The following is a 25,098-nucleotide window of genomic DNA, read 5'->3' on the forward strand; positions in this document are numbered from 1 at the left end:
CACCTCATGCGGACTGTCAGTTAACGCAATTTTGTGTGTAGATTGGCATTTGTATCTTTAGATCAGCACCACCCAGTAGTGTGAACATGGAGACTGAGTTCTTATTATGCTAATAAACAGACACTTTTACCCTCCTGAAATTGTCATTTCTTGGATCGAGTCTGTGTATAACTGAATACTAGAAGAAGAATTTTTATGTTACGTTAAATCCAGAGCCCACCATGCTGTGTCTTGTATTTAACATCGTAAGAAAACATTTGTAACTCTATAGTATTCTGAAATTGGCTGTGAGAAACAAATACTGAATTGTGGAAATAGAAAACAGTAATTTATTTTTTAGATATTTCAGAGGTTTGATTTCTGCAGTCAAACTTGAACAGTACTTACCTGTCAAAATGGAAACAGAGGAGCATATAATTTGTCTATGATGTAGGTTTTAGTTCCTCAGCAAAATATGGATTGAGATGTGTGTTGTATCTGTGGTCTGAACAGTGAAAATCTTTAGAAGTTAGTAAAGATAAATCAAAGTGGATCGCTTAGAGCTACAGTTAACATTTAAGGCTTTTCAGATTGAAAGAGAGTTTTCTGAAAACTTGAAACATTTGTCACCATTCAACTTTTATCAGTATTTACATATAAATAAATTTGATGTTACTCTACCATCTGCCATAATCCATATTTGTTTTATGTTTTACAGAAATGGTATTCTGATATACTGGACCTTTTGAGGGACATTGTGGACTTCTCAATGTTCTTGGAACTGCATTTCCTGTTTACATCACTTTCAACTATCCTGCTTTTTACATGGTTTATCGTCCCATACTTCTATTTGGCTGATTACATGATGCTCTATGGATACACTGAAAATGAAGCATCACTCCTGCTCAGTATTATTGGCCTCACTAACTGCATTGGAATGGTACGTCAGTTGAAAGTACAATAAATGTGTTTGTTGTAAGAAAAGTTTTATCAACATGTAAATAATTTAGGAGTAAAGGAGGCAATTCAACTCATTGAACAATAGAAGTGTGGAAACATCGACAACCACATAAAAAGAATAAATTGGCTACCCTTTAGATAAACCCTTTGAACTCTAGGTGCCTCTTTTGTGTACTTGTCGGCAACTCAGTTTCTACCATAGGATATGTTGTCTCTTTTACACCTAAATTATTTCAATAATTTGTAAATTTCATAGAGCTTTGCATACCAGTTGATTGAGGGTTTTGGGCTGCGAATGGACAGGTCATTGTAGCTCAAAGATTGGAATGTCCAGTCTTCTGTCTGCCTCCTCCCCATCTCTCTCCTCTCTGTCTCCCTCCTGCCCCTTCACTCCCATCTCCTCTTCCCCTGTGAATATCCACTTCGAAGTAAAGTATGATAATGGCTAAATAATGTGGTTCTGAAATAGCTAGAGTAAGTTTGTTGATTTCCAGAATTGATTATTGTTTTGTGGAAGTAATTTACTGAAATGGGTCGAAAGCATTTTGAATGGAAATTACCTACTATAAGTGCTGTCTGTTAAAACTTTTAAAATTAAGAGTAGAAGTTTTGTTACTGTTAATGGCCTTCTGTACATCAATTTCTCTGATGCTTGCCTTTTTCAGATTGCTCTTGGATGGGCTGGTGACAAACCCTGGGTGAATGTAACCAAGTCATATGCTTTGTGCTTAGTGATGTGTGGTGTGGCAACTGGATTAATGCCACTAGTCATTACTTCATACTGGATGTTGGCATTACTTTCAGCTCTATTTGGTTTATTTTTTGCATCTTCATTTTCATTTACTCCAGCCATTTTGGTGCAGCTAATACCTCTTGACCGTTTCACAACAGCTTATGGACTGATGCTGCTTTGTGAAGGAATTGGAAATCTTCTTGGCCCACCATTAGGAGGTAAGTGTAAAAGTACAGTCTGTAAGGTTGCTGAAGTCATTTGACAGTGTCCATAAAGTTCTGTGATTTACACTAAACTTAATTATGTAATAATTTTTCTTAAAGTATACTTAGTCAGTCACTTTGCAATTTTTAGCAACAAATTTGCTTTGTGGTTTAAAGTGAAGCTCACTTTTATACCATTTCAATTTTTTGGACACATTTATTTAGCCTACTTTGTTCAATATTAATTTTATATGAATGTGAATTCTTTTCCAGTATTTCGTATTTTGCTTACCTATCTTCCCATTGTAATAAAATGGAAAGACTATCACATTTTTGAGCAAAAAAAGAAAGAAAAATCACAATTAAAGTTATATATTAAGGAGGCTGATGCACAGAAAAATTTGACACCTTCCTAAAGTTAATGATTTTTTTTCCTAGGGAACTCTTAGATTGTTCAGAAGTTCTAACACAAATCAGTTGACTTTATTGCTACTCCACAGTGATTGGAGAGCTGTTGTCAATTGACAAAACATTTACGTTAATACATGCTTATCATAATTTCAGTCAAATTAAGAAACTTCTCAGTAGAAGTCATGAGTGAAATGGTGAAATAAATGATCTAGATGAAGTGAATACCAGAATGAATTAGGGGGTAGTGATTTTCTCCAAAAATGTTGACTTGCCTAGTGAATGCAGTGAAGTGCTGGCACACTGGTGAAAGTTGCATGAAATAGTGATAATATTGACATACTAAACAAATTTCCATGTTTTGCATGTGGTTCTTAGTTGCAAAAAATTGGACAACATGCTGACCATTGTGTGTAGAATGTTTGAAGAAATGAATGTAAAGGCATTGCTAACAGTTTTGCGGTTGACTGTGAACATGATTGTCACTCCAAAACTTATTCATATTCACACAGATATGTTACATAGAAGTATTGTTTTGGCAAATGAACTGCAGAAGAAACACTGACGTGAGAGAACCTGTGCAAAGCAATTTGTCTGTTGCACTTTGGTAGAGAAGGAAATAATATGAAAATAAAAGGAAAGTTAAGTATGTACTTATCACTAAGACAAATCAGTAATGTTATCTGGGTGCCAGGTAGAGACATTTGTAGTGTTGAGTAGACATTATGATGCTGATGGCAGGCAACACACACCAGTGTCTGTGTAATGATTCATAGACAGAGTAGCTGCAGCACACATGAGAACAATGGATATTCTTAACAGAGCTGATCATTTAGTCAGTCATATCACTGAAATAGTGAGGTTTTTTTTTTTTTTTTTGCTTGCTGTGCAAAAAGTACAAAAAGACAAGGAAGTTAATACCCACACCTCCAATACAGAAAGAGAAAAAAATAATTTAGAACCTTGTTTCTCAGATTTAAAGCTACACGCTGAAAAGAACTGACAGTGTACAATGTACAGATACTGAAGCAAGACTGTGAACCAGCAAGCAACACTTCATTACTGCTTTTGACAAAAAGATCAAACATTGTATGGGATGCTGTGATGCAAAGATTAGAGGAACATTCAAACATTTTCTGAAAGATACACTCACGAAATAGATGATTTTGTATTTTTGACTGTTTTAAAATGTTCTACATGCAATAAAACAATGGAAAATCCAGACTGGAATATCAACAATATTATGAAAAGGGTAGAATGCTACTCACTGTAAAGATTACACTTCTAAGTTGCAGACAGGCAAAATAGAAAGATGGTTACATATAAGTTTTCAGCCAAATCCTTCTTCAGAAAAAGAGGAAAATAAACACACACACACACACACACACACACACACTATAACACAAGCAAGCCCACCTCACACACACACACATTGTGCTACTCCCTGCCAGATTGCAACAGAAATGCATTGAACGGCAGCAACAATTTGGAGAAGGGTTGTTCAGGGAAAGGAGAGGAATAGCAGATTGAGGAACAAGAATCAGTGCTGCCTGGTGAAGCATGTGGGGATTAAGGGTGACAGGATAGGGCTGACAAGCACAGCGTCAGGAGGCTGTGGGTAATGGAGAGGAGGTGGAAGAATGGGGAGCGGAAAGGAGACGAGCATAATAGAAAAAGACACAGGTGGATGTACTGGCAGAGAGCAGCGGACAACGAGGGTGATGGGAGGTGAATGGTGAGAAGGTGACAGGACAAAGGGAGGCAAGAATGATTGGATGGAGGATGTGAGGAAGTAGGTTATCATAGGTTGAGGCCAGGTTGATTTTGGGAGTGGAGAATGTATTGCAACAGTAACTCCTGTCTGTGCAGTTCAGAAAAGCTGGTGGTGGAGAGGAGGATCAAGATGACTCAGATTGTGAAGTAGCCATTGAAAAAATGTATGAGCAGCTGCATGATGTGCCAAAGGGTGGTGCACATTGCTCTTGGCGACTGTTTGATGGTGTACATTCAGTCTCGTGTGCAGCTGGTTGGGAGTCATACCAACATAAAAGGCTGAACAGTGATTGCAGCAGAGCTGGAGTATACCATGGCTGCTTTCACAGGTGGCCCAACCTCTGATGATATTGGATAACCTTGTGACAGGACTAGAGTAGAAAGTGTTGGATGGAGGGATTGGGCAGGTCTTGCTGGTGGGTCTTTGATGGGGATATGATCCCTGTGACAAGGGGTTGGGATATGGAGGGGTATGGGGATAGATGAGGACTTTGTGGAGGTTGGGTGGGCAATGGATCACCACTTTAGGAGGAGAGGGAAGAATCCTGTGTAGGATGTTTCTAATTTCAGCTGTTGAAATGCAAATACTGTTGGTGGTTGTTGGGTTAAATGTCGAGACAGGTGTGGATGGAGCCATTGGAGAGGTGGTGATAAATGTCTAGGAAGATGGCACAATGGGTTGAGAAGGCCCAAGTGAAGGGGTTGGAAACAAGGTGCTAAGGTTGTGAAAGAATGAGGACAGGGTGTCCTGGCCATGGGTCCAGAGCCTGAAGATATTGTCAATGAACCCAAACCAGACCAGGGGTTTTGGGTTTTGGGAGGCTGGCAAGGTTTCCTCTCAGACAACCCGTAAACAGGTTGGCATAGGAGGGCGGCATGTTTGTGCCCGTGGCTGTGCCACAGATTTGTTTGCATACCTTTCCTACAAAGGAATAGTTGGGGTGCGTCAGGAATGAAGGTAGTGGGTTTGGAGTCCGAAGGACATTGGGAGACGTAGTGTTCCATGGTGCAAGACCATGAGCATGAGGGATGTTGGTGTAAGATGGTGTAAGGGGAAGTAGTGTCAACAGTAATGAGCAGGGATATAGGAGGTAAAAGTTGTGGAGTTGGAGGAGCCAGTGGCGGAAGTGGTTGGTATCATTGATGTGGGAGGCTAGGTTTTGTTCAACAGTAGGTTGGAGGTGGTGTTCAATTAGGACTGTAATTATTTCAGTGTTAGAACAATAACCAGCTGCAATGGGACGCCCAGTGTAGTTAGTTTGTGGATTTCGGGAGCATGTAGAAGGTGGATGTGCAGAGTGTCATAGGAGTGAGGAGGGAAATGGATTCAGGGAGGGGGTTCTTTGAAGTACTTAGGGCTTTTAAGCAGGGGTTGGAGGTTAAGTTTGACTTATGGTAAGGGGTCACTCTGGCAGAGTTTATAGGTCGAGATGTCAGACAATTGGTGGAGGCCTTCCACCAATTAGTCACTGCAGTTCATAATGACAGTTGTGGTACCTTTGTCTGCAACTTGGATAAGGTTGGGATCTGTTTTGAGGTTGTGTATGATTGTCTTTTCTTCTGCTGGGTAGTTCATGTACTAAGGAATGGACTTGGAGAATGATCATGAGGCCAAGTTGGAGTTAAGAAATTCCTGGAAAGTTACCAGGGGGTGGTTGGGGGAGAAGGGGGAGGGGAGGGGGAGGGACGATAATAGCTGGATGGTGGTGTAAAGTGGGAGAGGCAGGGTTCAATGTTGGAACAAATAAGTTTCATTTGGAGGAGTCAGGAGAAGGAGACTAGGTCTTTTAAGTCCATTATTGTTAAATTTAGGTGAAGGGGTGAAGGTGAGGCCTTTGGACACAACTGAAACTTCCCTGTGACTGTGGATTTTGGTAGAAAGGTTAACAACAGTGTTTAGGCTCTGGGTTTAGTGGAGTGTTGGAAGGAAATTTAGGGGGATGTGGCAAGGCGACGTCATCTAGGCATCTCCTCCACCTCCACCCCTCCCATCTGACCACCATCTGGTTACCTTCCAGTAATTCCTTAATTACAACTTGGCCTCATCATCCTTCCCCAGGTCTCTTTCTAAGAACACTAACCTTTCAGCAGACACAAGGACAACTGTACACAACCTCAAAACAGATCCTGACCTTATCGTCCTAGCTGCAGATAAAGGTTCCACCACTGTCGTTATGCATCGTACTGACCAACTGATGGAAGACCTGTGCTAATTGTCTGACACCTCCACCTGTAAACACTACCCCCTTCCCAGAATCTCTCTCCTGAATTCATTTCCCTCCTCAGTCCTCTGACATGCCAGGTACCCACCTTATACATGCTCCCCAAAATCCACAAACACACTGCCATGGATGCCCCATTGTAGCTAGATGTAGTGATATCACTGAAAGAATTTTGGTCCTCATTGATCAATACCGCCAAACTATTGCCCAAAACAGAACCTCCCACTTCAAAGATACCAACCAACTCCCCACTATCTCCACCTCTTTACTTCCTGGATACGTACTTGTCACTGTTGATGCCACTTCCCGATACACCAACATTGCACTTGTCCATGGTCTTGATGCTATTCAACACCACTTCTCCCAGTGTCCTTCAGACTCCAAACACACTACCTGATTCCTCATATGTCATACTATTTCCTAACATTCTACCACTTCTCTATGAAGAGAAGGTATACAAAGAAATTAGCAGCACAGCCATGGGCACCTGCATTACACCCTCCTATGCCTACCTGTTTGTGGGCTATTTAGAGGAAGATCCTGGTGCACGACCTGCCCAATCCACACACATAGTGCTTCGTGTGGGCCACCTATGAAAGCAGCTATGGTATACACCAGCTCTGCTGCAATCATTGTCAGCTTTTTATACTGGTATGACTACCAAATAGCAGTCCAGGCAAAGTGAGGGCATGCGGGGACCAAGCAGCAGTCGGTATTGTAATTGTAAACTGTCCAAGCTGCATTGGTAAAGTATCGGAACTTCAAGCGCTGATAGAAAGCACCAAAGCTGAAATCATTATAGATACGGAAAGCTGGCTGAAGCCAGAGATAAATTCTGCCGAATTTTTTACAAAGGCACAGACAGTATTTAGAAAGGATAGATTGCATGCAACCGGTGGTGGCGTGTTTGTCGCTGTTAGTGGCAGTTTATCCTGTAGTGAATAGAAGTGGATAGTTCTTGTGAATTATTGTGGGTGGAGGTTATACTCAACAACCGAGCTAGGTAAATAATTGGCACCTTTTACTGACCTCCTGACTCAGCAATATTATTGGCAGAACAACTGAGAGAAAATTTGGAATACATTTCACATAAATTTCCTCAGCATGTTATAGTCTTTGGTGGAGATTTCAATTTACCAGATATAGACTGGGACACTCAGATGTTTAGGACGTGTGGTAGGGACAGAGCATCGAGTGACATTATACTGAGTGCACTATCCGAAAATTACCTCGAGCAGTTAAACAGACTCGTGGAGATAACATCTTGGACCTACTGATAACAAACAGACCCGAACTTTTCGACTCTTTAAGTGCAGAACAGGGAATCAGTGATCATAAGGCCGTTGCAGCATCCCTGAATATGGAAGTTAATAGGAATATAAAAAAAGGGAGGGAGGTTTATCTGTTTAGCAAGAGTAATAGAAGGCAGATTTCAGACTACCTAACAGATCAAAACGAAAATTTCTGTTCCGACACTGACAGTGTTGAGTGTTTATGGAAAAAGTTCAAGGCAATCGTAAAATGCGTTTTAGACAGGTACGTGCCAAGTAAAACTGTGAGGGACGGGAAAAACCCACCGTGGTTCAACAACAAAGTTAGGAAACTACTGTGCGAAAGCAAAGAGAGCTTCACTGCAAGTTTAAACGCAGCCAAAATCCCTCAGACAAACAGAAAATAAATGATGTCAAAGTTAGTGTAAGGAGGGCTATGCATGAAGCATCAGTGAATTCAAAAGTAAAATTCTATGTACCGACTTGACAGAGAATCCTAGGAAGTTCTGGTCTTATGTTAAATCAGTAAGTGGATCGAAACAGCATATCCAGACACTCTGGGATGATGATGGCATTGAAACAGAGGATGACACGCGTAAAGCTGAAATACTGAACACCTTTTTCCAAAGCTGTTTCACAGAGGAAGACTGCACTGCAGTTCCTTCTCTAAATCACCGCACGAATGAAAAAATGGCTGACATCGAAATAAGTGTCCAAGGAATAGAAAAGCACTTGAAATCACTCAACAGAGGAAAGTCCACTGGACCTGACGGGATACCAATTCGATTTTACACAGAGTACGCGAAAGAACTTGCCCCCTTCTAACAGCCGTGTACCTCAAGTCTCTTGAAGAACTGCAGGTTCCAAATGATTGGAAAAGAGCACAGGTAGTCCCAGTTTTCAAGAAGGGTCATCGAGCAGATGCGCAAAACTATAGGCCTATATCTCTGACATCGATCTGTTGTAGACTTTTAGAACATGTTTTTTGCTCGCGTATCACGTCGTTTCTGGAAACCCAGAATGTACTCTGTAGGAATCAACATGGATTCCAGAAACAGCGAACGTGTGAGACCCAACTCACTTTATTTGTTCATGAGACCCAGAAAATATTAGATACAGGCTCTCAGGTAGATGCCATTTTCCTAGACTTCCGGAAGGCGTTTGATACAGTTCCGCACTGTCGCCTGATAAAGTAAGAGCCTACGGAATATCAGATCAGCTGTGTGGCCGGATTGAAGAGTTTTTAGCAAACAGAACACAGCATGTTGTTCTTAATGGAGAGATGTCTACAGACATTAAAGTAACCTCTGGCGTACCACAGGGGAGTGTTATGGGACCATTGCTTTTCACTATACAGGGTGATTCAGAAAGAATACCACAACTTTAAAAATGTGTATTTAATGAAAGAAACATAATATAACCTTCTGTTATACATCATTACAAAGAGTATTTAAAAAGGTTTTTTTTCACTCAAAAACAAGTTCAGAGATGTTCAATATGGCCCCCTCCAGACACTCGAGCAATATAAACCCGATACTCCAACTCGTTCCGCACTCTCTGTAGCATATCAGGCATAACAGTTTGGATAGCTGCTGTTATTTCTCGTTTCAAATCATCAATGGTGGCTGGGAGAGGTGGCCGAAACACCATATCCTTAACATACCCCCATAAGAAAAAATCGCAGGGGGTAAGATCAGGGCTTCTTGGAGGCCAGTGATGAAGTGCTCTGTCACGGGCTGCCTGGCGGTGCACAAACACCCATTCTCTGTAAACTGTTTATACCAACGTTTAATACACCACCTATCAGGAGGTTTAACACCATACTTCGTTCGAAATGCACGTTGAACAACTGTCGTCGATTCACTTCTGCCGTACTCAATCACACAAAAAGCTTTCTGTTGAGCGGTCGCCATCTTAGCACCAACTGACTCTGATGCCTAGTCAACAGCGCCTCAAGCGAACAAATGTACAACTAAATGAAACTTTATAGCTCCCTTAATTCGCCGACAGATAGTGCTTAGCTCTGCCTTTTGTCGTTGCAGAGTTTTAAATTCCTAAAGTTGTGGTATTCTTTTTGAATCACCCTGTGTGTGTGTGTGTGTGTGTGTGTGTGTGTGTGTGTATATATATATATATATATATATATATATATATATATATATATATATATATATATATATAAAGTTTTGGTATTCTTTTTGAATCACCCTGTGTGTATATATAAAAACAAAGATGATGTGACTTACCAAATTTAAGTGCTGGCAGGTCAACAGACACACAAACATACACACAAAATTCAAGCTTTCGCAACAAACTGTTGCCTCATCAGGAAAGAGGGAAGGAGAGGGAAAGACGAAAGGATGTGGGTTTTAAGGGAGAGGGTATGGAGTCATTCCAATCCCGGGAGCGGAAAGACTTACCTTATATACAGACACCATGTATATGTGTGGATGGATATGTGTGTGTGTGTGTGTGCGTGAGTGTATACCCGTCCTTTTTTCCCCCCTAAGGTAAGTCTTTCCGCTCCCGGGATTGGAATGACTCCTTACCCTCTCCCTTAAAACCCACATCCTTTCGTCTTTCCCTCTCCTTCCCTCTTTCCTGATGAGGCAACAGTTTGTTGCGAAAGCTTGAATTTTGTGTGTATGTTTGTGTTAGTTTGTGTGTCTGTCGACCTGCCAGCACTTTCATTTGGTAAGTCACATCATCTTTGTTTTTAGATATATTTTTCCTAAGTGGAATGTTTCCCTCTAGTATAGTAGATAGTGTTGGAAGTTCCATGCGGCTTTTCGCAGATGATGCTGTAGTATACAGAGAAGTTGCAGCATTAGAAAATTGCAGTGAAATGCAGGAAGATCTGCAGCGGATAGGCACTTAGTGCAGGGAGTGGCAGCTGACCCTTAACATAAACAAATGTAATGTATTGCGAATACGTAGAAAGAAGAATCCTTTATTGTATGAGTATATGATAGCGGAACAAACACTGGTAGCAGTTACTTCTGTAAAATATCTGGGAGTATGCATACGGAACGATTTGAAGTGGAATGATCATTTAAAATTAGTTGTTGGTAAGGTGGGTGCCAGGTTGAGATTCATTGGGAGAGTCCTTAGAAAATGTAGTCCATCAACAAAGGAGGTGGCTTACAAAACACTCGTTCGACCTATACTTGAGTATTGCTCATCAGTGTGGGATCCGTACCAGATCGGTTTGACGGAGGAGATAGAGCGCGTTTCGTCACAGGGTTATTTGGTAACTGTGATAGTGTTACGGAAGTGTTTAATAAACTCAAGTGGCAGACTCTGCAAGAGAGGCGCTCTGCATCGCGGTGTAGCTTGCCGTCCAGGTTTCGAGAGGGTGCGTTTCTGGATGAGGTATCGAATATATTGCTTCCCCCTACTTATACCTCCGGACTGATGACCATAGATGTTAAGTCCCATAGTGCTCAGAGCCAACTTATACCTCCCGAGGAGATCACGAATGTAAAATTAGAGAGATTTGAGCGTGCACGGAGGCTTTCCGGCAGTCGTTCTTCCCGCGAACCATACGCGGCTGGAACAGGAAAGGGAGGTAATGACAGTGGCACGTAAAGTGCCCTCCGCTACACACAGTTGGGTGGCTTGTGGAGTATAAATGTATATGTAGATGTCATCATAGTGACTATGGTTATGAAAGTTAATAAATCTGCCAAGAGGGCTAGGAGAGTGTTTCTAGTAGAAAGAGCAGAGAAGCAGTTGTTAGCATCTCACTTAGACAGTGAACTTCAGTTATTCAGTTCCAGAATGACGGACATTGAGGAATTATGGATTAAGTTTCAACAGATTGTAAATTGTGCTCTGGACAAGTATATGCCTAGTAAGTGGATAAAGGATGGAAAGGACCCACCGTGGTTTAATAACGAAATTCGGAAAATGGTGAGGAAGCAAAGGCTGCCACACTCTCTGTTCAGAAGAGAACGAGCAAATGACGACAGACAAAGATAAGCAGATATTCATGTGTCTGTGAAAAGATCTATGCACAAATCATACAACAGCTGCCAGTGTCATATGTTGGCTAAAGATCTGGCTGATAACCTAAAAAAAATTCTTATCCTATGTAAAGTCAGTAAACGGCTGTAAGGCTTCCATCCAGTCACTTGTAGCCCAGTCAGGTTTAGCAATAAAAGATAGTGAAAGGAAGGCTGAAGTTTTAAATTCCACATTTAAGAAATCATTTGTGCAAGAGAAATGTTCAAACATAGTCATTGACAATCACGCAGAGTCCCTTATGGATGACATAGAGACTGGATTATGTGCATCATGAAAACCTTAAAATATGCATGAAAAGTGTTGAAATATGCAAGATCAAATAGTAAAAAAAACATGGTAGTTAGTCCGTGCATTTTATCTGACGAAGTCGAACCTGTGCATATCAGTTACGAGGAAGAGCGCCGGCCATGCGAAAAATCGATACATTTAAAATGCTGTTATCCTGTTCTGAATACTTTCTGTTAGAGGTTAGGAATGGAGCATTTCTGGGATTATTTTCTAAAAACTTGCAAAATGGGGACGCATACCGTGTTTCAAGAATTGTTCTTTCTTTGCTGTTGTCAGCAACGAGCAGGTGCGATGCGAGTGAGTCGCAGCTTAACAAAAAATATGTACAGGACCAACTTCAAGATACGTTGCACGCAGAGGGACATGCTAAAAAATTTTATTTAGAAAACAGCATACAGCCATGAATTTTTTCGAACAGAATTAACTTATAATTAATACTATAGGCCCAAAGCATCATTTACAATTTATTTTACATTTTTCTGCTATTGTAAACATAAACTACCAAGTACTATTCCAAATGTTCGGTAGTAAGATTGTGTCTTCGATCACTCAAAACATTTTTATAAGCAGAAAAGGACAATTCTACATCAGCTGAGGTACCTGGGCGGTATTTGAATTTGAGTACTATGTTGGCACTTATTGTTTCTGGTTAAAGTTCACCTGTCCCATTAACAGAACTCAATTTGGCAGAAGGATTGAAAGCCTGGGTTATGGTTTAAAATGTTTTCAAACTTTTAAGTTTTCTTGGGAGTATCTCTGGCAATGAGGAGTTCACTGGAATAATTTTATTCACTAACTGAAAAGATTCATTCTCCACCAGACCTAGGGTTTCAATCTTTTTAGTACTTGCAGGTATATTGAAAAAAATGAATACTAATCACAGCAATGTCTTTTTTTAATACCGGAATCACTAAAAGCTTCCTTGCACTGGCAAACTGCCAAAGCCTCTGCACTATTGAAGTTGTTTACTACCCCTCTTAATGGCCTCGGAATGTTCTTTGTAAAACACAACTTTGACCCACATACCCCAACGAGTTACCACTGGTTCTGGAGGTAAAGGCACATTTGGTAGTTTTTCTTTGTAGGTCTTGATGTGAGGAGGAGCCTTTAGAAACACTTTCTTTGTGGATGAAATCAGTTTATTTACATTCACAAACATGAGACATACTTCTTCAGCAAGGTGGTGTAATCCATGAGCAAAGCACATCAAATGAATCAAATTGGGATAAAATGCTCAGAGGGTTTTTCCTGCTTTGGTCATATAGGGAGCAACACCTGAAATAAACACAAACACCCTTTCATCTGCAGAAGATTCTGGAAATGTTTTCTAATACCCTCATTCACAAATCTGGCAATTGTAGAATGATTTACTTCAAGTTCTTTGCAGGCTGCTAAATAGGAAGAAAAAGGCTTTTCTTTTAAAGCACCAACAATTGAATTGCAATGTAACAGCCACATGTGTTTGTAGTTTTGTCAACTGAAATCCAGATAATGCTGTCCTTGAGTTCATTGCGTATTTCTTCCACAGCATTTGCGTAAATTGTCGGTATGTAATTTTTTTGCAATGTTGATTCATCTGGTACATTTTGATTTAAGCAATATTTGTGCAGGAAGCCTTTGAGGATAGGGTTTGTAAGTTTGTGAAGAAGAATGTTGCTTGCAATGAATACTTCACATAGATCCATGTTAAACTTGCATTTTTGGATACTTTAGGACAGATCCCTGCTACTGCAACTTGCTGTTGTCAGAAGTTGTTGTTGTGGTCCTTTCTTCTGGATTCCTGCGATATGAAGACTTTTCTTGACATGCTGGTTTATTTGAAACTTTTTTGCATGAAACGTTTTTCTCGGTAACTCGACAGTATAAAACAATTAAGTCATATGTAAATGTTCCAAGATGGTCAGCTATCCATGAAATGACATTTCTTTTTTTTTGGATGGCATGGCACACGACACATTACGCACTTCATGTCGTAAACCTGTTTAACTGTGTACAAGCTAAATTTAAACAATGGACGTGCGACTAATAGCTTGCGTAGTTTAATTTAATTGTTGCCGATGTGTATGGCATGACAGCAGAGGGGATTAACCGGGGATGCAGGTGCAGGAGCATTGATTGACTGACTGCCTGTTCGTGTTCCTCTCCTGTAATGATTTCGCTAGGCAATGGCCTCTTGGTCAGCAATTGCACACACTTCTAGGTTGTGGTCAATCTGAGAGACATCAAAACTAGATCGAGTTAAATACTGCCCATCTAATTTTTTAAAATATTGTAAACATAGAGCAAAAATATGCATTGTCGCTAGTTTTTAGTTAAAATATGCAATAACCGGTGAAAAGTTGCCAAATATGCAAATGCATATGCAACGTGCAAATGCATATAATCCGGTTTCTAAAAATAAGCATCCCTGGCATAGAGAAGCAACTGAAAGAGTTCAAAACAAATAAGTCACCATGTCCAGATGGAATCCTAGTTCGGTTTTACAAAGAGTACTCACATAATTGGACCCTTATTTAGTTTGAATTTATTGCAAATCTCGTGACCAGTGCCAAGTGACTGGAAAAGAGTGCAGGTGACTGCTTTACATAACAAGGTGAAAAATGGATCCACAGAATTACATACCAGTATCCTTAACATCTGTTGATGCGGAATTCTAATAGCATATTCTGAGTTCAAAAATAATAAATTTCATGGAGACCGAAAAGCTGATTCCCACAAATCAGCATGGTTTCAGAAAGAATCACTAGTGCAAAACCTAGCTTGCTCTTTTTTCACATGATATACTGTGGATGAAAAGCAGCAGGCAGATTCCATATTTTTAGATTTCCAAAAAGCATTCGATGGAGTACCTGTTGACTGTTGATGAAGGAGGGTTCATGCATATGAGATAGGCTCCCACATATGTGATTGGGTCAAAGACTTCGTAAGTAATAGAACACAGTATATTGTCCTGTATGGCGAGTGTGTTCATCACAGGCAGGCATGGCATCAGGAGTGCCTTAGGGAGGTGTTATAGAACTGTTACTATTTCCTGTACACATAAATGATCTGGCAGACAGGGTGGGAAACAATCTGCAGTTGTTAGCTGATGGTGCTGTTGTGTACAGGAAGGTGTCAAAGATAAGTGACTGAAGGTTGATACAAGATGGTCTAGACGAAATTTCTAATTAGTATGGTGAATGGCAGCTGGCTCTTAATGTAGAAAAATGTGAGTTAATGCGGATGAGTAGGAAAAACAAACCCTTAATGCAGCATTAGTAGTGTCCTGCTTGACACAGTCATGTTGATTAAATATCTGGGTGTAACATTGCTAAGTGATACGCAATGGAACGAGCATGTGAGTATTGTGGTAGGGAAGGTGAATAGTCTTCTTTGATTTGTTGGGAGAATTTTAGGAAAGTGTGGTTCATCTGTAAAGGAGACTGCTTGTAGGACACTGGTGCAACCAATTCTTGAGTACTGCTCAAGTGTTTGGGATTTGCACCAGGTTAGATTGAAAGGAGACCTGGAAGCAATTCCGTGGAGAGTGGTCGGAGTGGGTGGCATCAGGGCGGATGACACACGATGAAGTGTAGTCCATCATCTCTTGCTGGTGGTGTAACACCAGCAGTCTCTAAGTGTTCACAAGCTCAATTCAATGCTCAGAAGTACGACCCCAAATGGTTCCCTCCCTGGCCACACCTTGGGAGGAACGTCAGGCTAAGGATGGCAGCGGATCTTATTCGCCCTGGTACCTTGTATGTTAGAGAGCTGATGGGGAATCTTTCATGATGATGAAGCCTCACTTTTTTGTTTAGCATTTAGAGGACAAATTCGGGGAGGTGGAGGGCTTGTCCAAAATGACATCTGGGTCACTCTTGATCAAAACAGCATCCTCTGTCCAGTCATGGGAGTTACTCGCTTGTGACAAGCTGGGGGATGTTTCTGTAACCATCACACCCCATAAGAGCTTAAGTATGGTCCAGGGTGTCATATTTCACAGAGACCTCCTTTTGCAGTCCAACGATGATCTCGCGCCAATTTAGAGCAGCGAGGTGTACATTTCATGTGGCGTGTCCACCAGGGTCCGAAGGATAATCAGGTTGCCACCAGTGCTTTCATCTTGGCCTTTGAGGGTGATACATTGCACGAGAAGGTCAAGGTGGTGGTCTACTGGTGCGGTCAAGGTGGTGGTCTACTGGTGCGATGTAAAGCCCTATATCCCTCCCCCGATGCGGTGCTTTAGGTGCCGGAAGTTTGGCCATATGTCTTCCCGCTGTATTTCCAGCGTCACTTGCCGAGATTGTGGATGCCCATAACATCCCAATACTCCATGTGCCCCGCCTCCCATCTGTGTCAACTGCGGAGAGCACCATTCGCCTTGCTCACCTGACGGCAGGATTCTCCAGAAAGCAGTTCTGGCACCATGAGCTCCGCCAACCCAGCTCACCTCTCAAGAGCCAGAAGACTATACCTGCCCCCTTGATGATGGGGGGCATTTCCCTCCCTGTTGCTCCTGCACCACCTACTTTGGGAGCAACACCCCCCCCCCCCCCCCCCCCCCACCACGCCCTCCCCCCAAATCATCGGTGACGTCTGTCCCCACTTCTAAGCTGGAGAAGTGTAAGTATTCTTCGGCTTCTCTCACTAGGAAGGGGTCCCTTGGGTCACTCCCTTCCCAGGTTTCTTCTAGTGGGAGAGACGACACCTGCCAGTTGCTGAAGAGCCCAAAAGCAGCTGGTCATAGGGCTTCACGCTCATCCTCTGTTCCGCAGACAGAGCCAGTGAAGTCCTCCCAGCCAAGGAAACCCAAGGGGCAGCGAGAGAAATCAAAAAAAAAAAAAAAAAACACCCCTAAGACCAAGGAAATTGCTGTGGCACCAACGCCACCTCTACCTACAACCCCTGTGGCTGACGATGGGGTGGAGATTTTGGCCGACTGCCGAGGACCTAGATCTCGCCAGACCCTCAGGCACAATGAATATAGACTGCTCAGGCAACAAATCAGAGGCAGCAGGTGACTCTGACGCATAAACTGCCTTATCGTGAGACTGAGAAGGCATGGAACATTCAATGTCATCCTCCAGTGGAATTGCGGCAGTTTTTTCCACCGCCTGGCTGAGCTATGGCAACTGTTAAGCTTTACACCTGCTCTCTGCATTGCCCTCCAGGAAACCTGGTTCGCGGCAGTGTGGACCCCTGCCCTCTGCGGCTATAAGCAATATTACAGGAACTGTAGTGACTATAATAGAGTGTTAGGTGGAGTTTGTGTTTATGTCCTAAACTCTGTCTGTAATGATCATGTGCACCTTCGAACCCCTCTTGAATGTACTAGCTGCACTGATAGATCAACTCCCTGAACCTTTCCTACATCTGGGAGATTTTAATGCCCATATCCCCTTGTGGGGTGGTACCATGCTTACTGGCCAAGGCAGAGATGTCGAAACTTCACTGTCTCAGTTTGACCTCTGCCTCTTAAATATTGGGGCCGCCACACAATTCGGTGTGGCTCATGGTAGTTACTCGGCCATTGATTTATCACTTTGTAGCCTCAGACTTCTCCCATCTATCCACCGGAGAGCACATGACTACCTGTCTGGTAGTGACCACTTCCCCATCTTCCTGTCACTGCCCCAGCTTCAGGCCTGTGGACGCCATCCAAGATGGGCTTCGGACAAGGGGAACTGAGGAACTTTCACCTCTGCTGTCACCGCTGAATCTCCCCCACATGGTAACATCGATGTGATGGTTGAGCAGGTGACTAGCACAATTGTTTCTGCGGCAGAAAACGCGATCCCTCACTCTTTAGGGTGTCAGAGGCGTAAGGCAGTCCCTTGGTGGTAGTTGCTGAAGCAATTAAGGAGCGTTGGCGAGCTCTACGGCGGCATAAGCAGCACCCTTTCCTGGAGCGCCTCATAGCCTTTAAACGGCTCCGTGCCCGTGTTCGTTACCTTATCAAACAACGGTAGAAGGAGTGTTGGGAGAGACATGTCTCCACCATTGGGTGTCACGTGGAACTTTCCCAAGTCTGGGCAAAGATCAACGTCTTTTCGGGTACCAGTCCCCAACAGCTGCCCCTGGTGTTACCATAAATGGTGAGTTATGTACTGACACAAACGCGATTGCTGAGCACTTTGCTCGAGCCTCTGCATCGGAGAATTAACACCGAGCCTTTCGCACAATACAACACGGCAGCCGGAAGGGAATATCCTTTCATTCACTACACGCTGCAGTGAATCCTATAACACCCCATTTACAGAGTGGGAGCTCCTCAGTGCCCTCGCACATTGCTGCGACATAGCTCCTGGGTCTGATCACTTCCACAGCCAGATGATTAAACATCTCTCATCTGACAACAAGTGTCATCTCCTTGTCGTCTTCAACTGGATCTGGTGTGATGGCATCTTTCCATCGCAATGACAGGAGGGCACCATCATTCCGGTGCTCAAACCCGGTAAAAACCCACTTGATGTGGATAGCTATCGGCCCATCAGCCTCACCAGCATTCTTTGTAAGCTGCTGTAACGTATGATATGTCGGTGTTTGGGTTGGGTCCTGGAGTCACGTGGCTTGCTGCCTCCATGTCACTTGTGGCTTCTGCGAGGGTCACTCTACCACTGATAATCTTGTGTCCATCGAGTCTGCCATCCGAACAGCCTTTTCCAGAGGGCAACACCTGAGTGCCGTTTCTTTGACTTACGTAAAGCATATGACATGTACTTTCTGTGTCCAAGTTGGTGACTCCCATAGTTCCATCCATATCCAGGAGAATGGAGTCCTGCAGGGCTCTGTATTGAGTGTCTCTCTCTATTTTTAGTGGTCATTGATGGTCTACCAGCAGCTGTTTGGCACTCTGTCTCACCTTCTCTGTATGCAGATGGCTTCTGAATTTCGTACTGCTGCTCCAGTACTGTTGTTGCTGAGCAATGCCTCCAGGGAGCCATCCACAAGGCGCAGTCATGGGCTCTAGCCCACGGCCTCCAATTTTCAGCCGCAAAGTCGTGTGTCGTCTGTCAGCATCATACTGTTCATCCGGAACCTGCACTTTACCATAATGACGATCCACTCACTGTAGTGGAGACATATCAGTTCCTAGGATTGGTTTTCAATGCTCGATTGACTTGGCTCCCTCATCTTCATCAGCCTAAGCAGATGTGCTGGCAGCACCTCAGTGCCGTCCGTTGCCTGAGCAACACCAATTGGGGTGCAGATCATTCTATGCTGCTGCAGCTCTACAGAGCCCTTGTCCAATCCCGAATTGACTATGGAAGTGTGTTTTATGGTTTAGCAGTGCCTTCAGCATTGTATTTACTCAGCCCTGTGCACTACTGTGGGGTTGGATTAGCGACAATAGCTTTTAGGAAGAGTCTGGTGACCGTACTGGTGTCCCTCTGCTGCAGATCAGACGTGCGCAACTGCTCGCCATTTACACGGCACACATTCATAGTTCCCCTGAGCATCTGAATTACGGTCTCCTTTTCCCACCCTCGGCCGTCCATCTCCCACGCCGGCAGCCCAGATTGAGGCTAACGATTGCGGTTCGTATGCGGACCCTTCTCTTCAAACTGGAGTTCTTCCCTTTACCACCTCTATTTGCGGTTCATTCACATACGCCTCGGCCGCAGCTTCGTCTGGACCTTTTGCATGACCCTAAGGGCTCCGTTAACCCCGCCACTCTCCGCTGTCACTTCCTCTCGATTCCTTACGTGTTCCTGGGCTATGAAGTGGTTTACAGCGACGGCTCAGTGGCTGATGGTCATGTAGGCTTCGCATATGTTCGGGGAGGACATATTGAGCAGCACTCATGCCAGTTGGCTGCAGTGTTTTCACTACAAAGCTGGCGGCCATATCTCGTGCTCTTGAGTACATCCACTCATGCCCTGGCCAGTCATATCTCCTGTGTACTGACTCATTGAGCAGCCCACAACTTATCGACCAGTGCTACCCTCGCCACCCTCTGGTAGCGTCCATTCAGGAGTCCATCTATGCCCTGGAACAGTCCTTGCCTTTCTGTGGTGTTTGTGTGGACCCCAGGACACGTCGTAATCCCCGGCAATGAACTTGCCGACAGGCTGGCCAAACAGGTGACGCGGAAACAGTTTCTGGAGATAGGCACCTCCAAAACTGACCTGCGTTCTGTCTTACACCGTAGGGTTTTCCGGCTTTGGGAGGCGGAATGGCACAACAGTACGCACAACAATCTGTGTGTCATTAAGGAGACTATGAATGTGTGGAAGTCTTCCATGCAGGCCCCTCGCATGGAATCAGTTGTCCTCTGCCAGCTCCGCATTGGCAATATGTGGCTAACGCGTGGTTATATACTCCATCGCGAGGGCCCACCTCAGTGTCGCTGTGGCTCCCAAATGACAGTCGTCCACCTCTTCCTATACTGCCCACTTTCAGCTGCTCTCCGGCAAACTTTTAACTTTCTCAGCACTCTGCCTTTGGTGTTGGGCAACAGTGCCTCCACAGCATCTTTAGTTTTACATTTTATGCGTGAGACTGGGTTTTATACTACTATCTAGGTTTTAGCACATGTCCTTTGTCCCTCTGTGTCCTCCACCTTAGTGCTTTTAGGGTGGAGGTTTTAATGTATTGCGTTGTGGCTGGCTTTCCCTTTTTATTCTCGTGGTTGGCCACACTGTAATCTGCTTTCATGTTTTACTCTCTTCTGTTTCTAGCGTCTCTGTGTTGTTTTATTGTCCTTTTTTGTTCCTGGGGCATTGTTTTATTAGGACCAAGAGACCGATGACCTTGTAGTTTGGTCCCTTCTCCCGCCCCTAAACAAACCAACCAACCAATCAACCAACCATAACCTCCTAACACTGTGCTTGTCAGCCCCATGCTGTCACCTCTAGTATTTGCGTGTTCCACCAAGCTGTGCTGATTCCTCTTCCCCAACCTGCTATCCCTCCCCTTTCCCTGCCTCACCCTGCTTTGAATTGTTGCTCCTGTTACATGTGTTTCTGTTGCTGTCTGGCTTCAGGTAGCAGTAATTTGCATGTGATGTGTGCTTATCTGTGAATGTGTGTGTGTGTGTGTGTGTGTGTGTGTGTGTGTGTGTGTGTGTGTGGTGTTTTTCCTATTTTTTGAAGGAAGCTTTGGCTGAAGGTGTATATGTAAATGTCCTTTCACTGTGTGTCTCTGCAACTCAGTGTCGTCCTTACGGTGAATTGCGTTCTACCCTTTTCGTGATATTGTACATGCCATAAACGTAAATGGAACATCTTCAGTTTTCTAACTTTATTTTAGCAATACCTTAAGAAACCTAGAGGCTTGCATTTGTTGATGTAACTACATCTATGTGCTGGAAAATAGGTCAGAAAAGGTTAACGAAAAATGTAAAGCTAGTAAAATCAGTTGTTTTCACACAGGTAAAAGCTTAAGATCTTCCTTTGTGGAGATTTTGGATGTATTCCAGTCTCATGTCTTTGTGTACAGTTTTTGCTCTCTACAGCCCCCTCTAGTACCATGGAAGTCATTCCCTAATGTCTTAACAGATGTCCTATCATCCTGTCCCTTCTCCTTGTCAGTGTTTTCTAAATATTGCTTTCCTCTCTGATTCTGTGCAGAACCTTGTCATTCCTTATCTTCTCAGTCCACCTAATATTAAACATTTGTCTGTAGCACCACATCTCAAATGCTTCGATTATCTTCTGTTTCGGTTTTCCCACAGTCCATGTTCCACTGCCATACTATGCTGTACTCCATACGTACATTCTCAGAAATTTATTCCTTAAATTGAGGCCTATATTTGATACTAGCCAACTTCACTTGGCCAGGAAAGCCCTTTCTGCCAGTACTAGTCAGCTTTTGATGACGTTCTTCATCCGTCCATCATGGGCTAACTTGTTGCCTAGGTAGTAGAATTCCTTAACTTCATCTGCTTCGTGACCATCAATCGTGTTGTTAAGTTTCTCACTGTTCTCATTTCTGCTAATTCTCATTACTTTCGTCCCCCTTCGATTTACTCTCAATCCATACTCTCTATACATTAGACCAGGGGCAGCCAACCACAACGCCTTCACGATCTACTATTTCATACCTGCATATCGAAGTAATCTACTTTTAAAAATTCAGTTGTTACATTTTTAATTTTTGGATACTGGTACTGTAAAACACCTGTTTAAAATAAAAGTTTTAAATCTTCACTATTTATTTGAAACATAATAATTTTATTTCATAATATTCTCAAGTATATTCTTACATTAATAACACATGAATTATTTTACATTTAATGTGAAATCTGAGTAGCTGTTTTGTCAACAGTGTCCATCATATTTAGTGTATAACTTATGAATATAATAGAGGGAAACATTCCACGTGGGAAAAACATATCTAAAAACAAAGGTGATGTAACTTACCAAACGAAAGTGTTGGTATGTTGATAGACACGCAAACAAACACAAACACACACCCAAAATTAAAGCTTTCGTAACCCACGGTTGCTTCATCAGGAAAGAGGGAAGGAGAGGGAAAGACGAAAGGATGTGGGTTTTAAGGGAGAGGGTAAGGAGTCATCCCAATCCCGGGAGTGGAAAGACTTATCTTACGGGGAAAAAAAGGACAGATATACACTCTCTCTCGCTCGCGCGCCCACACACACACACACACACACACACACACACACACACACACACACACACACACACACACATATCCATCTGCACATATACAGACACAAGCAGACATATGTAAAGGCAAAGAGTTTGGGCAGAGATGTCAGTCGAGGCGGAAGTATAGAGGCAAAGAAGTTGTTGAATGACAGGTGAGGTATGAGTGGCAGCAACTTGAAATTAGCGGAGGTTGAGGCCTGGTGGGTAACGGAAAGAGAGGATATATTGAAGGGCAAGTTCCCATCTCCGGAGTTCTGATAGGTTGGTGTTAGTGGGAAGTGTCCAGATAACCCGGACGGTGTAACACTGTGCCAAGATGTGCTGGCCGTGCACCAAGGCATGTTTAGCCACAGGATGATCCTCATTACCAACAAACACTGTCTGCCTGTGTCCATTCATGCGAATGGACAGTTTGTTGCTGGTCATTCCCACATAAAAAGCTTCACAGTATAGGCAGGTCTGTTGGTAAATCACGTGGGTGCTTTCACACGTGGCTCTGCCTTTGATCGTGTACACCTTCCGGGTTACAGGACTGGAGTAGGTGGTGGTGGTGGGAGGGTGCATGGAACAGGTTTTACACCGGGGGCGGTTACAAGGGTAGGAGCCAGAGGGTAGGGAAGGTGGTTTGGGGATTTCATAGGGATGTACCAAGAGGTTACGAAGGTTAGGTGGATGGCGGAAAGACACTCTTCGTGGAGTGGGGAGGATTTCATGAAGGATAGATCTCATTTCAGGGCAGGATTTGAGGAAGTTGTATCACTGCTGGAGAGCCACATTCAGAGTCTGATCCAGTCCTGGGAAGTATCCTGTCACAAGTGGGGCACTTTTGGGGTTCTTCTGTGGGAGGTTCTGGGTTTGAGGGGATGAGTAAGTGGCTGTGGTAATTTGCTTCTGTACCAGGTCGGGAGGGTAGTTGCGGAATGCGAAAGCTGTTTTCAGGTTGTTGGTGTAATGGTTCAGGGATTCAGGACTGGAGCAGATTCGTTTGCCACGAAGACCTAGGCTGTAAGGAAGGGACCGTTTGATGTGGAATGGGTGGCAGCTGTCATAATGGCGGTACTGTTGCTTGTTGGTGGGTTTGATGTGGACGAATGTGTGAAGCTGGCCCTTGGACTGATGGAGGTCAACGTCAAGGAAAGTGGCATGGGATTTGGAGTAGGACCAGGTGAATCTGATTGAGGTTGGAGAGAACCAAAGGAGTTGAGGTTGGAGAGGAAAGAACTCCAGAATTTCCTCTCCACAGTTCGATACCCAGTAAAAGCTTGTGGTAATGTTGCAGCACTTTTCCCTTGCTGAGCCAATGCACTTCAATGTGGAGCAGTAAATCTCCATACTGTAGTTGTAGTTCATTTGCCAAATCTTTGAAAAGTCTTCTTGAAAGTGAGTGAGTGCTAATTTTGTTGATTATCTTTACAACCATATTCATAGTTTCATTCAAGTTTAAAAACTTTCCACACAGAGACTGCTGGTGTAAAATACAGTTTTATTTTACAAACAGTGGAAAACTTTCATCGCACTGAGTAATAAAACCACTTTCAGAACCTCTCAAGGCTTGGGGTCCATCTGTGGTCATGCTTACAAGCATAGGTATTTTCTCTGATAGAATGAGTTGCTTCATGGCAAAAAATATATCTTCTCTTATATGGCCTAAATAATAAGAGGTTTCAGATAGATTATATAATGATAAGACAGAGATTTAGGAATCAGATTTTAAATTGTAAGACATTTCCAAGGGCAGATGTGGACTCTGACCGCAATCTATTGGTTATGAACTGTAGATTGAAACTGAAGAAACTGCAAAAAGGTGGGAATTTAAGGAGATGGGACCTGGATAAACTGAAAGAACGAAAGGTTGTAGAGAGTTTCAGGGAGAGCATAAGGGAACAATTGACAGGAATGGGGGAAAGAAATACAGTAGAAGAAGAATGGGTAGCTCTGAGGGATGAAGTAGTGAAGGCAGCAGAGGATCAAGTAGGTAAAAAGACGAGGGCTAATAGAAATCCTTGGGTAACAGAAGAGATACTGAACTTAATTGATGAAAGGAGAAAATATAAAAATGCAGTAAGTGAAACAGGCAAAAAGGAATACAAACGTCTCAAAAATGAGATCGACAGGAAGTGCAAAATGGCTAAGCAGGGATGGCTAGAGGACAAATGTAAGGATGTAGAGGCCTATCTCACTAGGGGTAAGATAGATACCGCCTACAGGAAAATTAAAGAGACCTTTGGAGATAAGAGAACGACTTGTATGAATATCAAGAGCTCAGACGGAAACCCAGTTCTAAGCAAAGAAGGGAAAGCAGAAAGGTGGAAGGAGTATATAGAGGGCCTATGCAGGGGCGATGTTCTTCAGGACAATATTATGGAAATGGAAGAGGAGGTAGATGAAGATGAAATGGGAGATACGATACTGCGTGAAGAGTTTGATAGAGCACTGAAAGACCCAAGTCGAAACAAGGCTCTGAGAGTAGACAACATTCCATTAAAACTACTGATAGCCTTGGGAGAGCCAGGCCTAACAAAACTCTACCATCTGGTGAGCAAGATGTATGAGACAGGCGAAATACCCTCAGACTTCAAAAAGAATATAGTAATTCCAATCCCAAAGAAAGCTGGTGTTGACAGATGTGAAAATTACTGA

The 25,098-nt window shown here is 43.1% G+C and overlaps 1 protein-coding gene across 3 annotated transcripts in view; it reads left to right on the plus strand.

Moving 5' to 3' along the window:
* The window catches only part of LOC124596530, a 108,449-nt gene that overhangs the window by 59,376 nt on the left and 23,975 nt on the right, over positions 1–25,098 (plus strand). For all 3 annotated transcript variants that reach the window (XM_047135700.1, XM_047135701.1, XM_047135702.1), the window contains exons 6-7: positions 698–919; positions 1,605–1,890. In XM_047135700.1, the coding sequence (XP_046991656.1) occupies positions 698–919; positions 1,605–1,890 (508 nt within the window). The remainder of the gene's footprint in view (positions 1–697; positions 920–1,604; positions 1,891–25,098) is intronic.

The sequence above is a fragment of the Schistocerca americana genome, chromosome 2 (genome assembly GCF_021461395.2).
Source record: "Schistocerca americana isolate TAMUIC-IGC-003095 chromosome 2, iqSchAmer2.1, whole genome shotgun sequence".
NCBI classification, from domain to species: domain Eukaryota; kingdom Metazoa; phylum Arthropoda; class Insecta; order Orthoptera; family Acrididae; genus Schistocerca; species Schistocerca americana.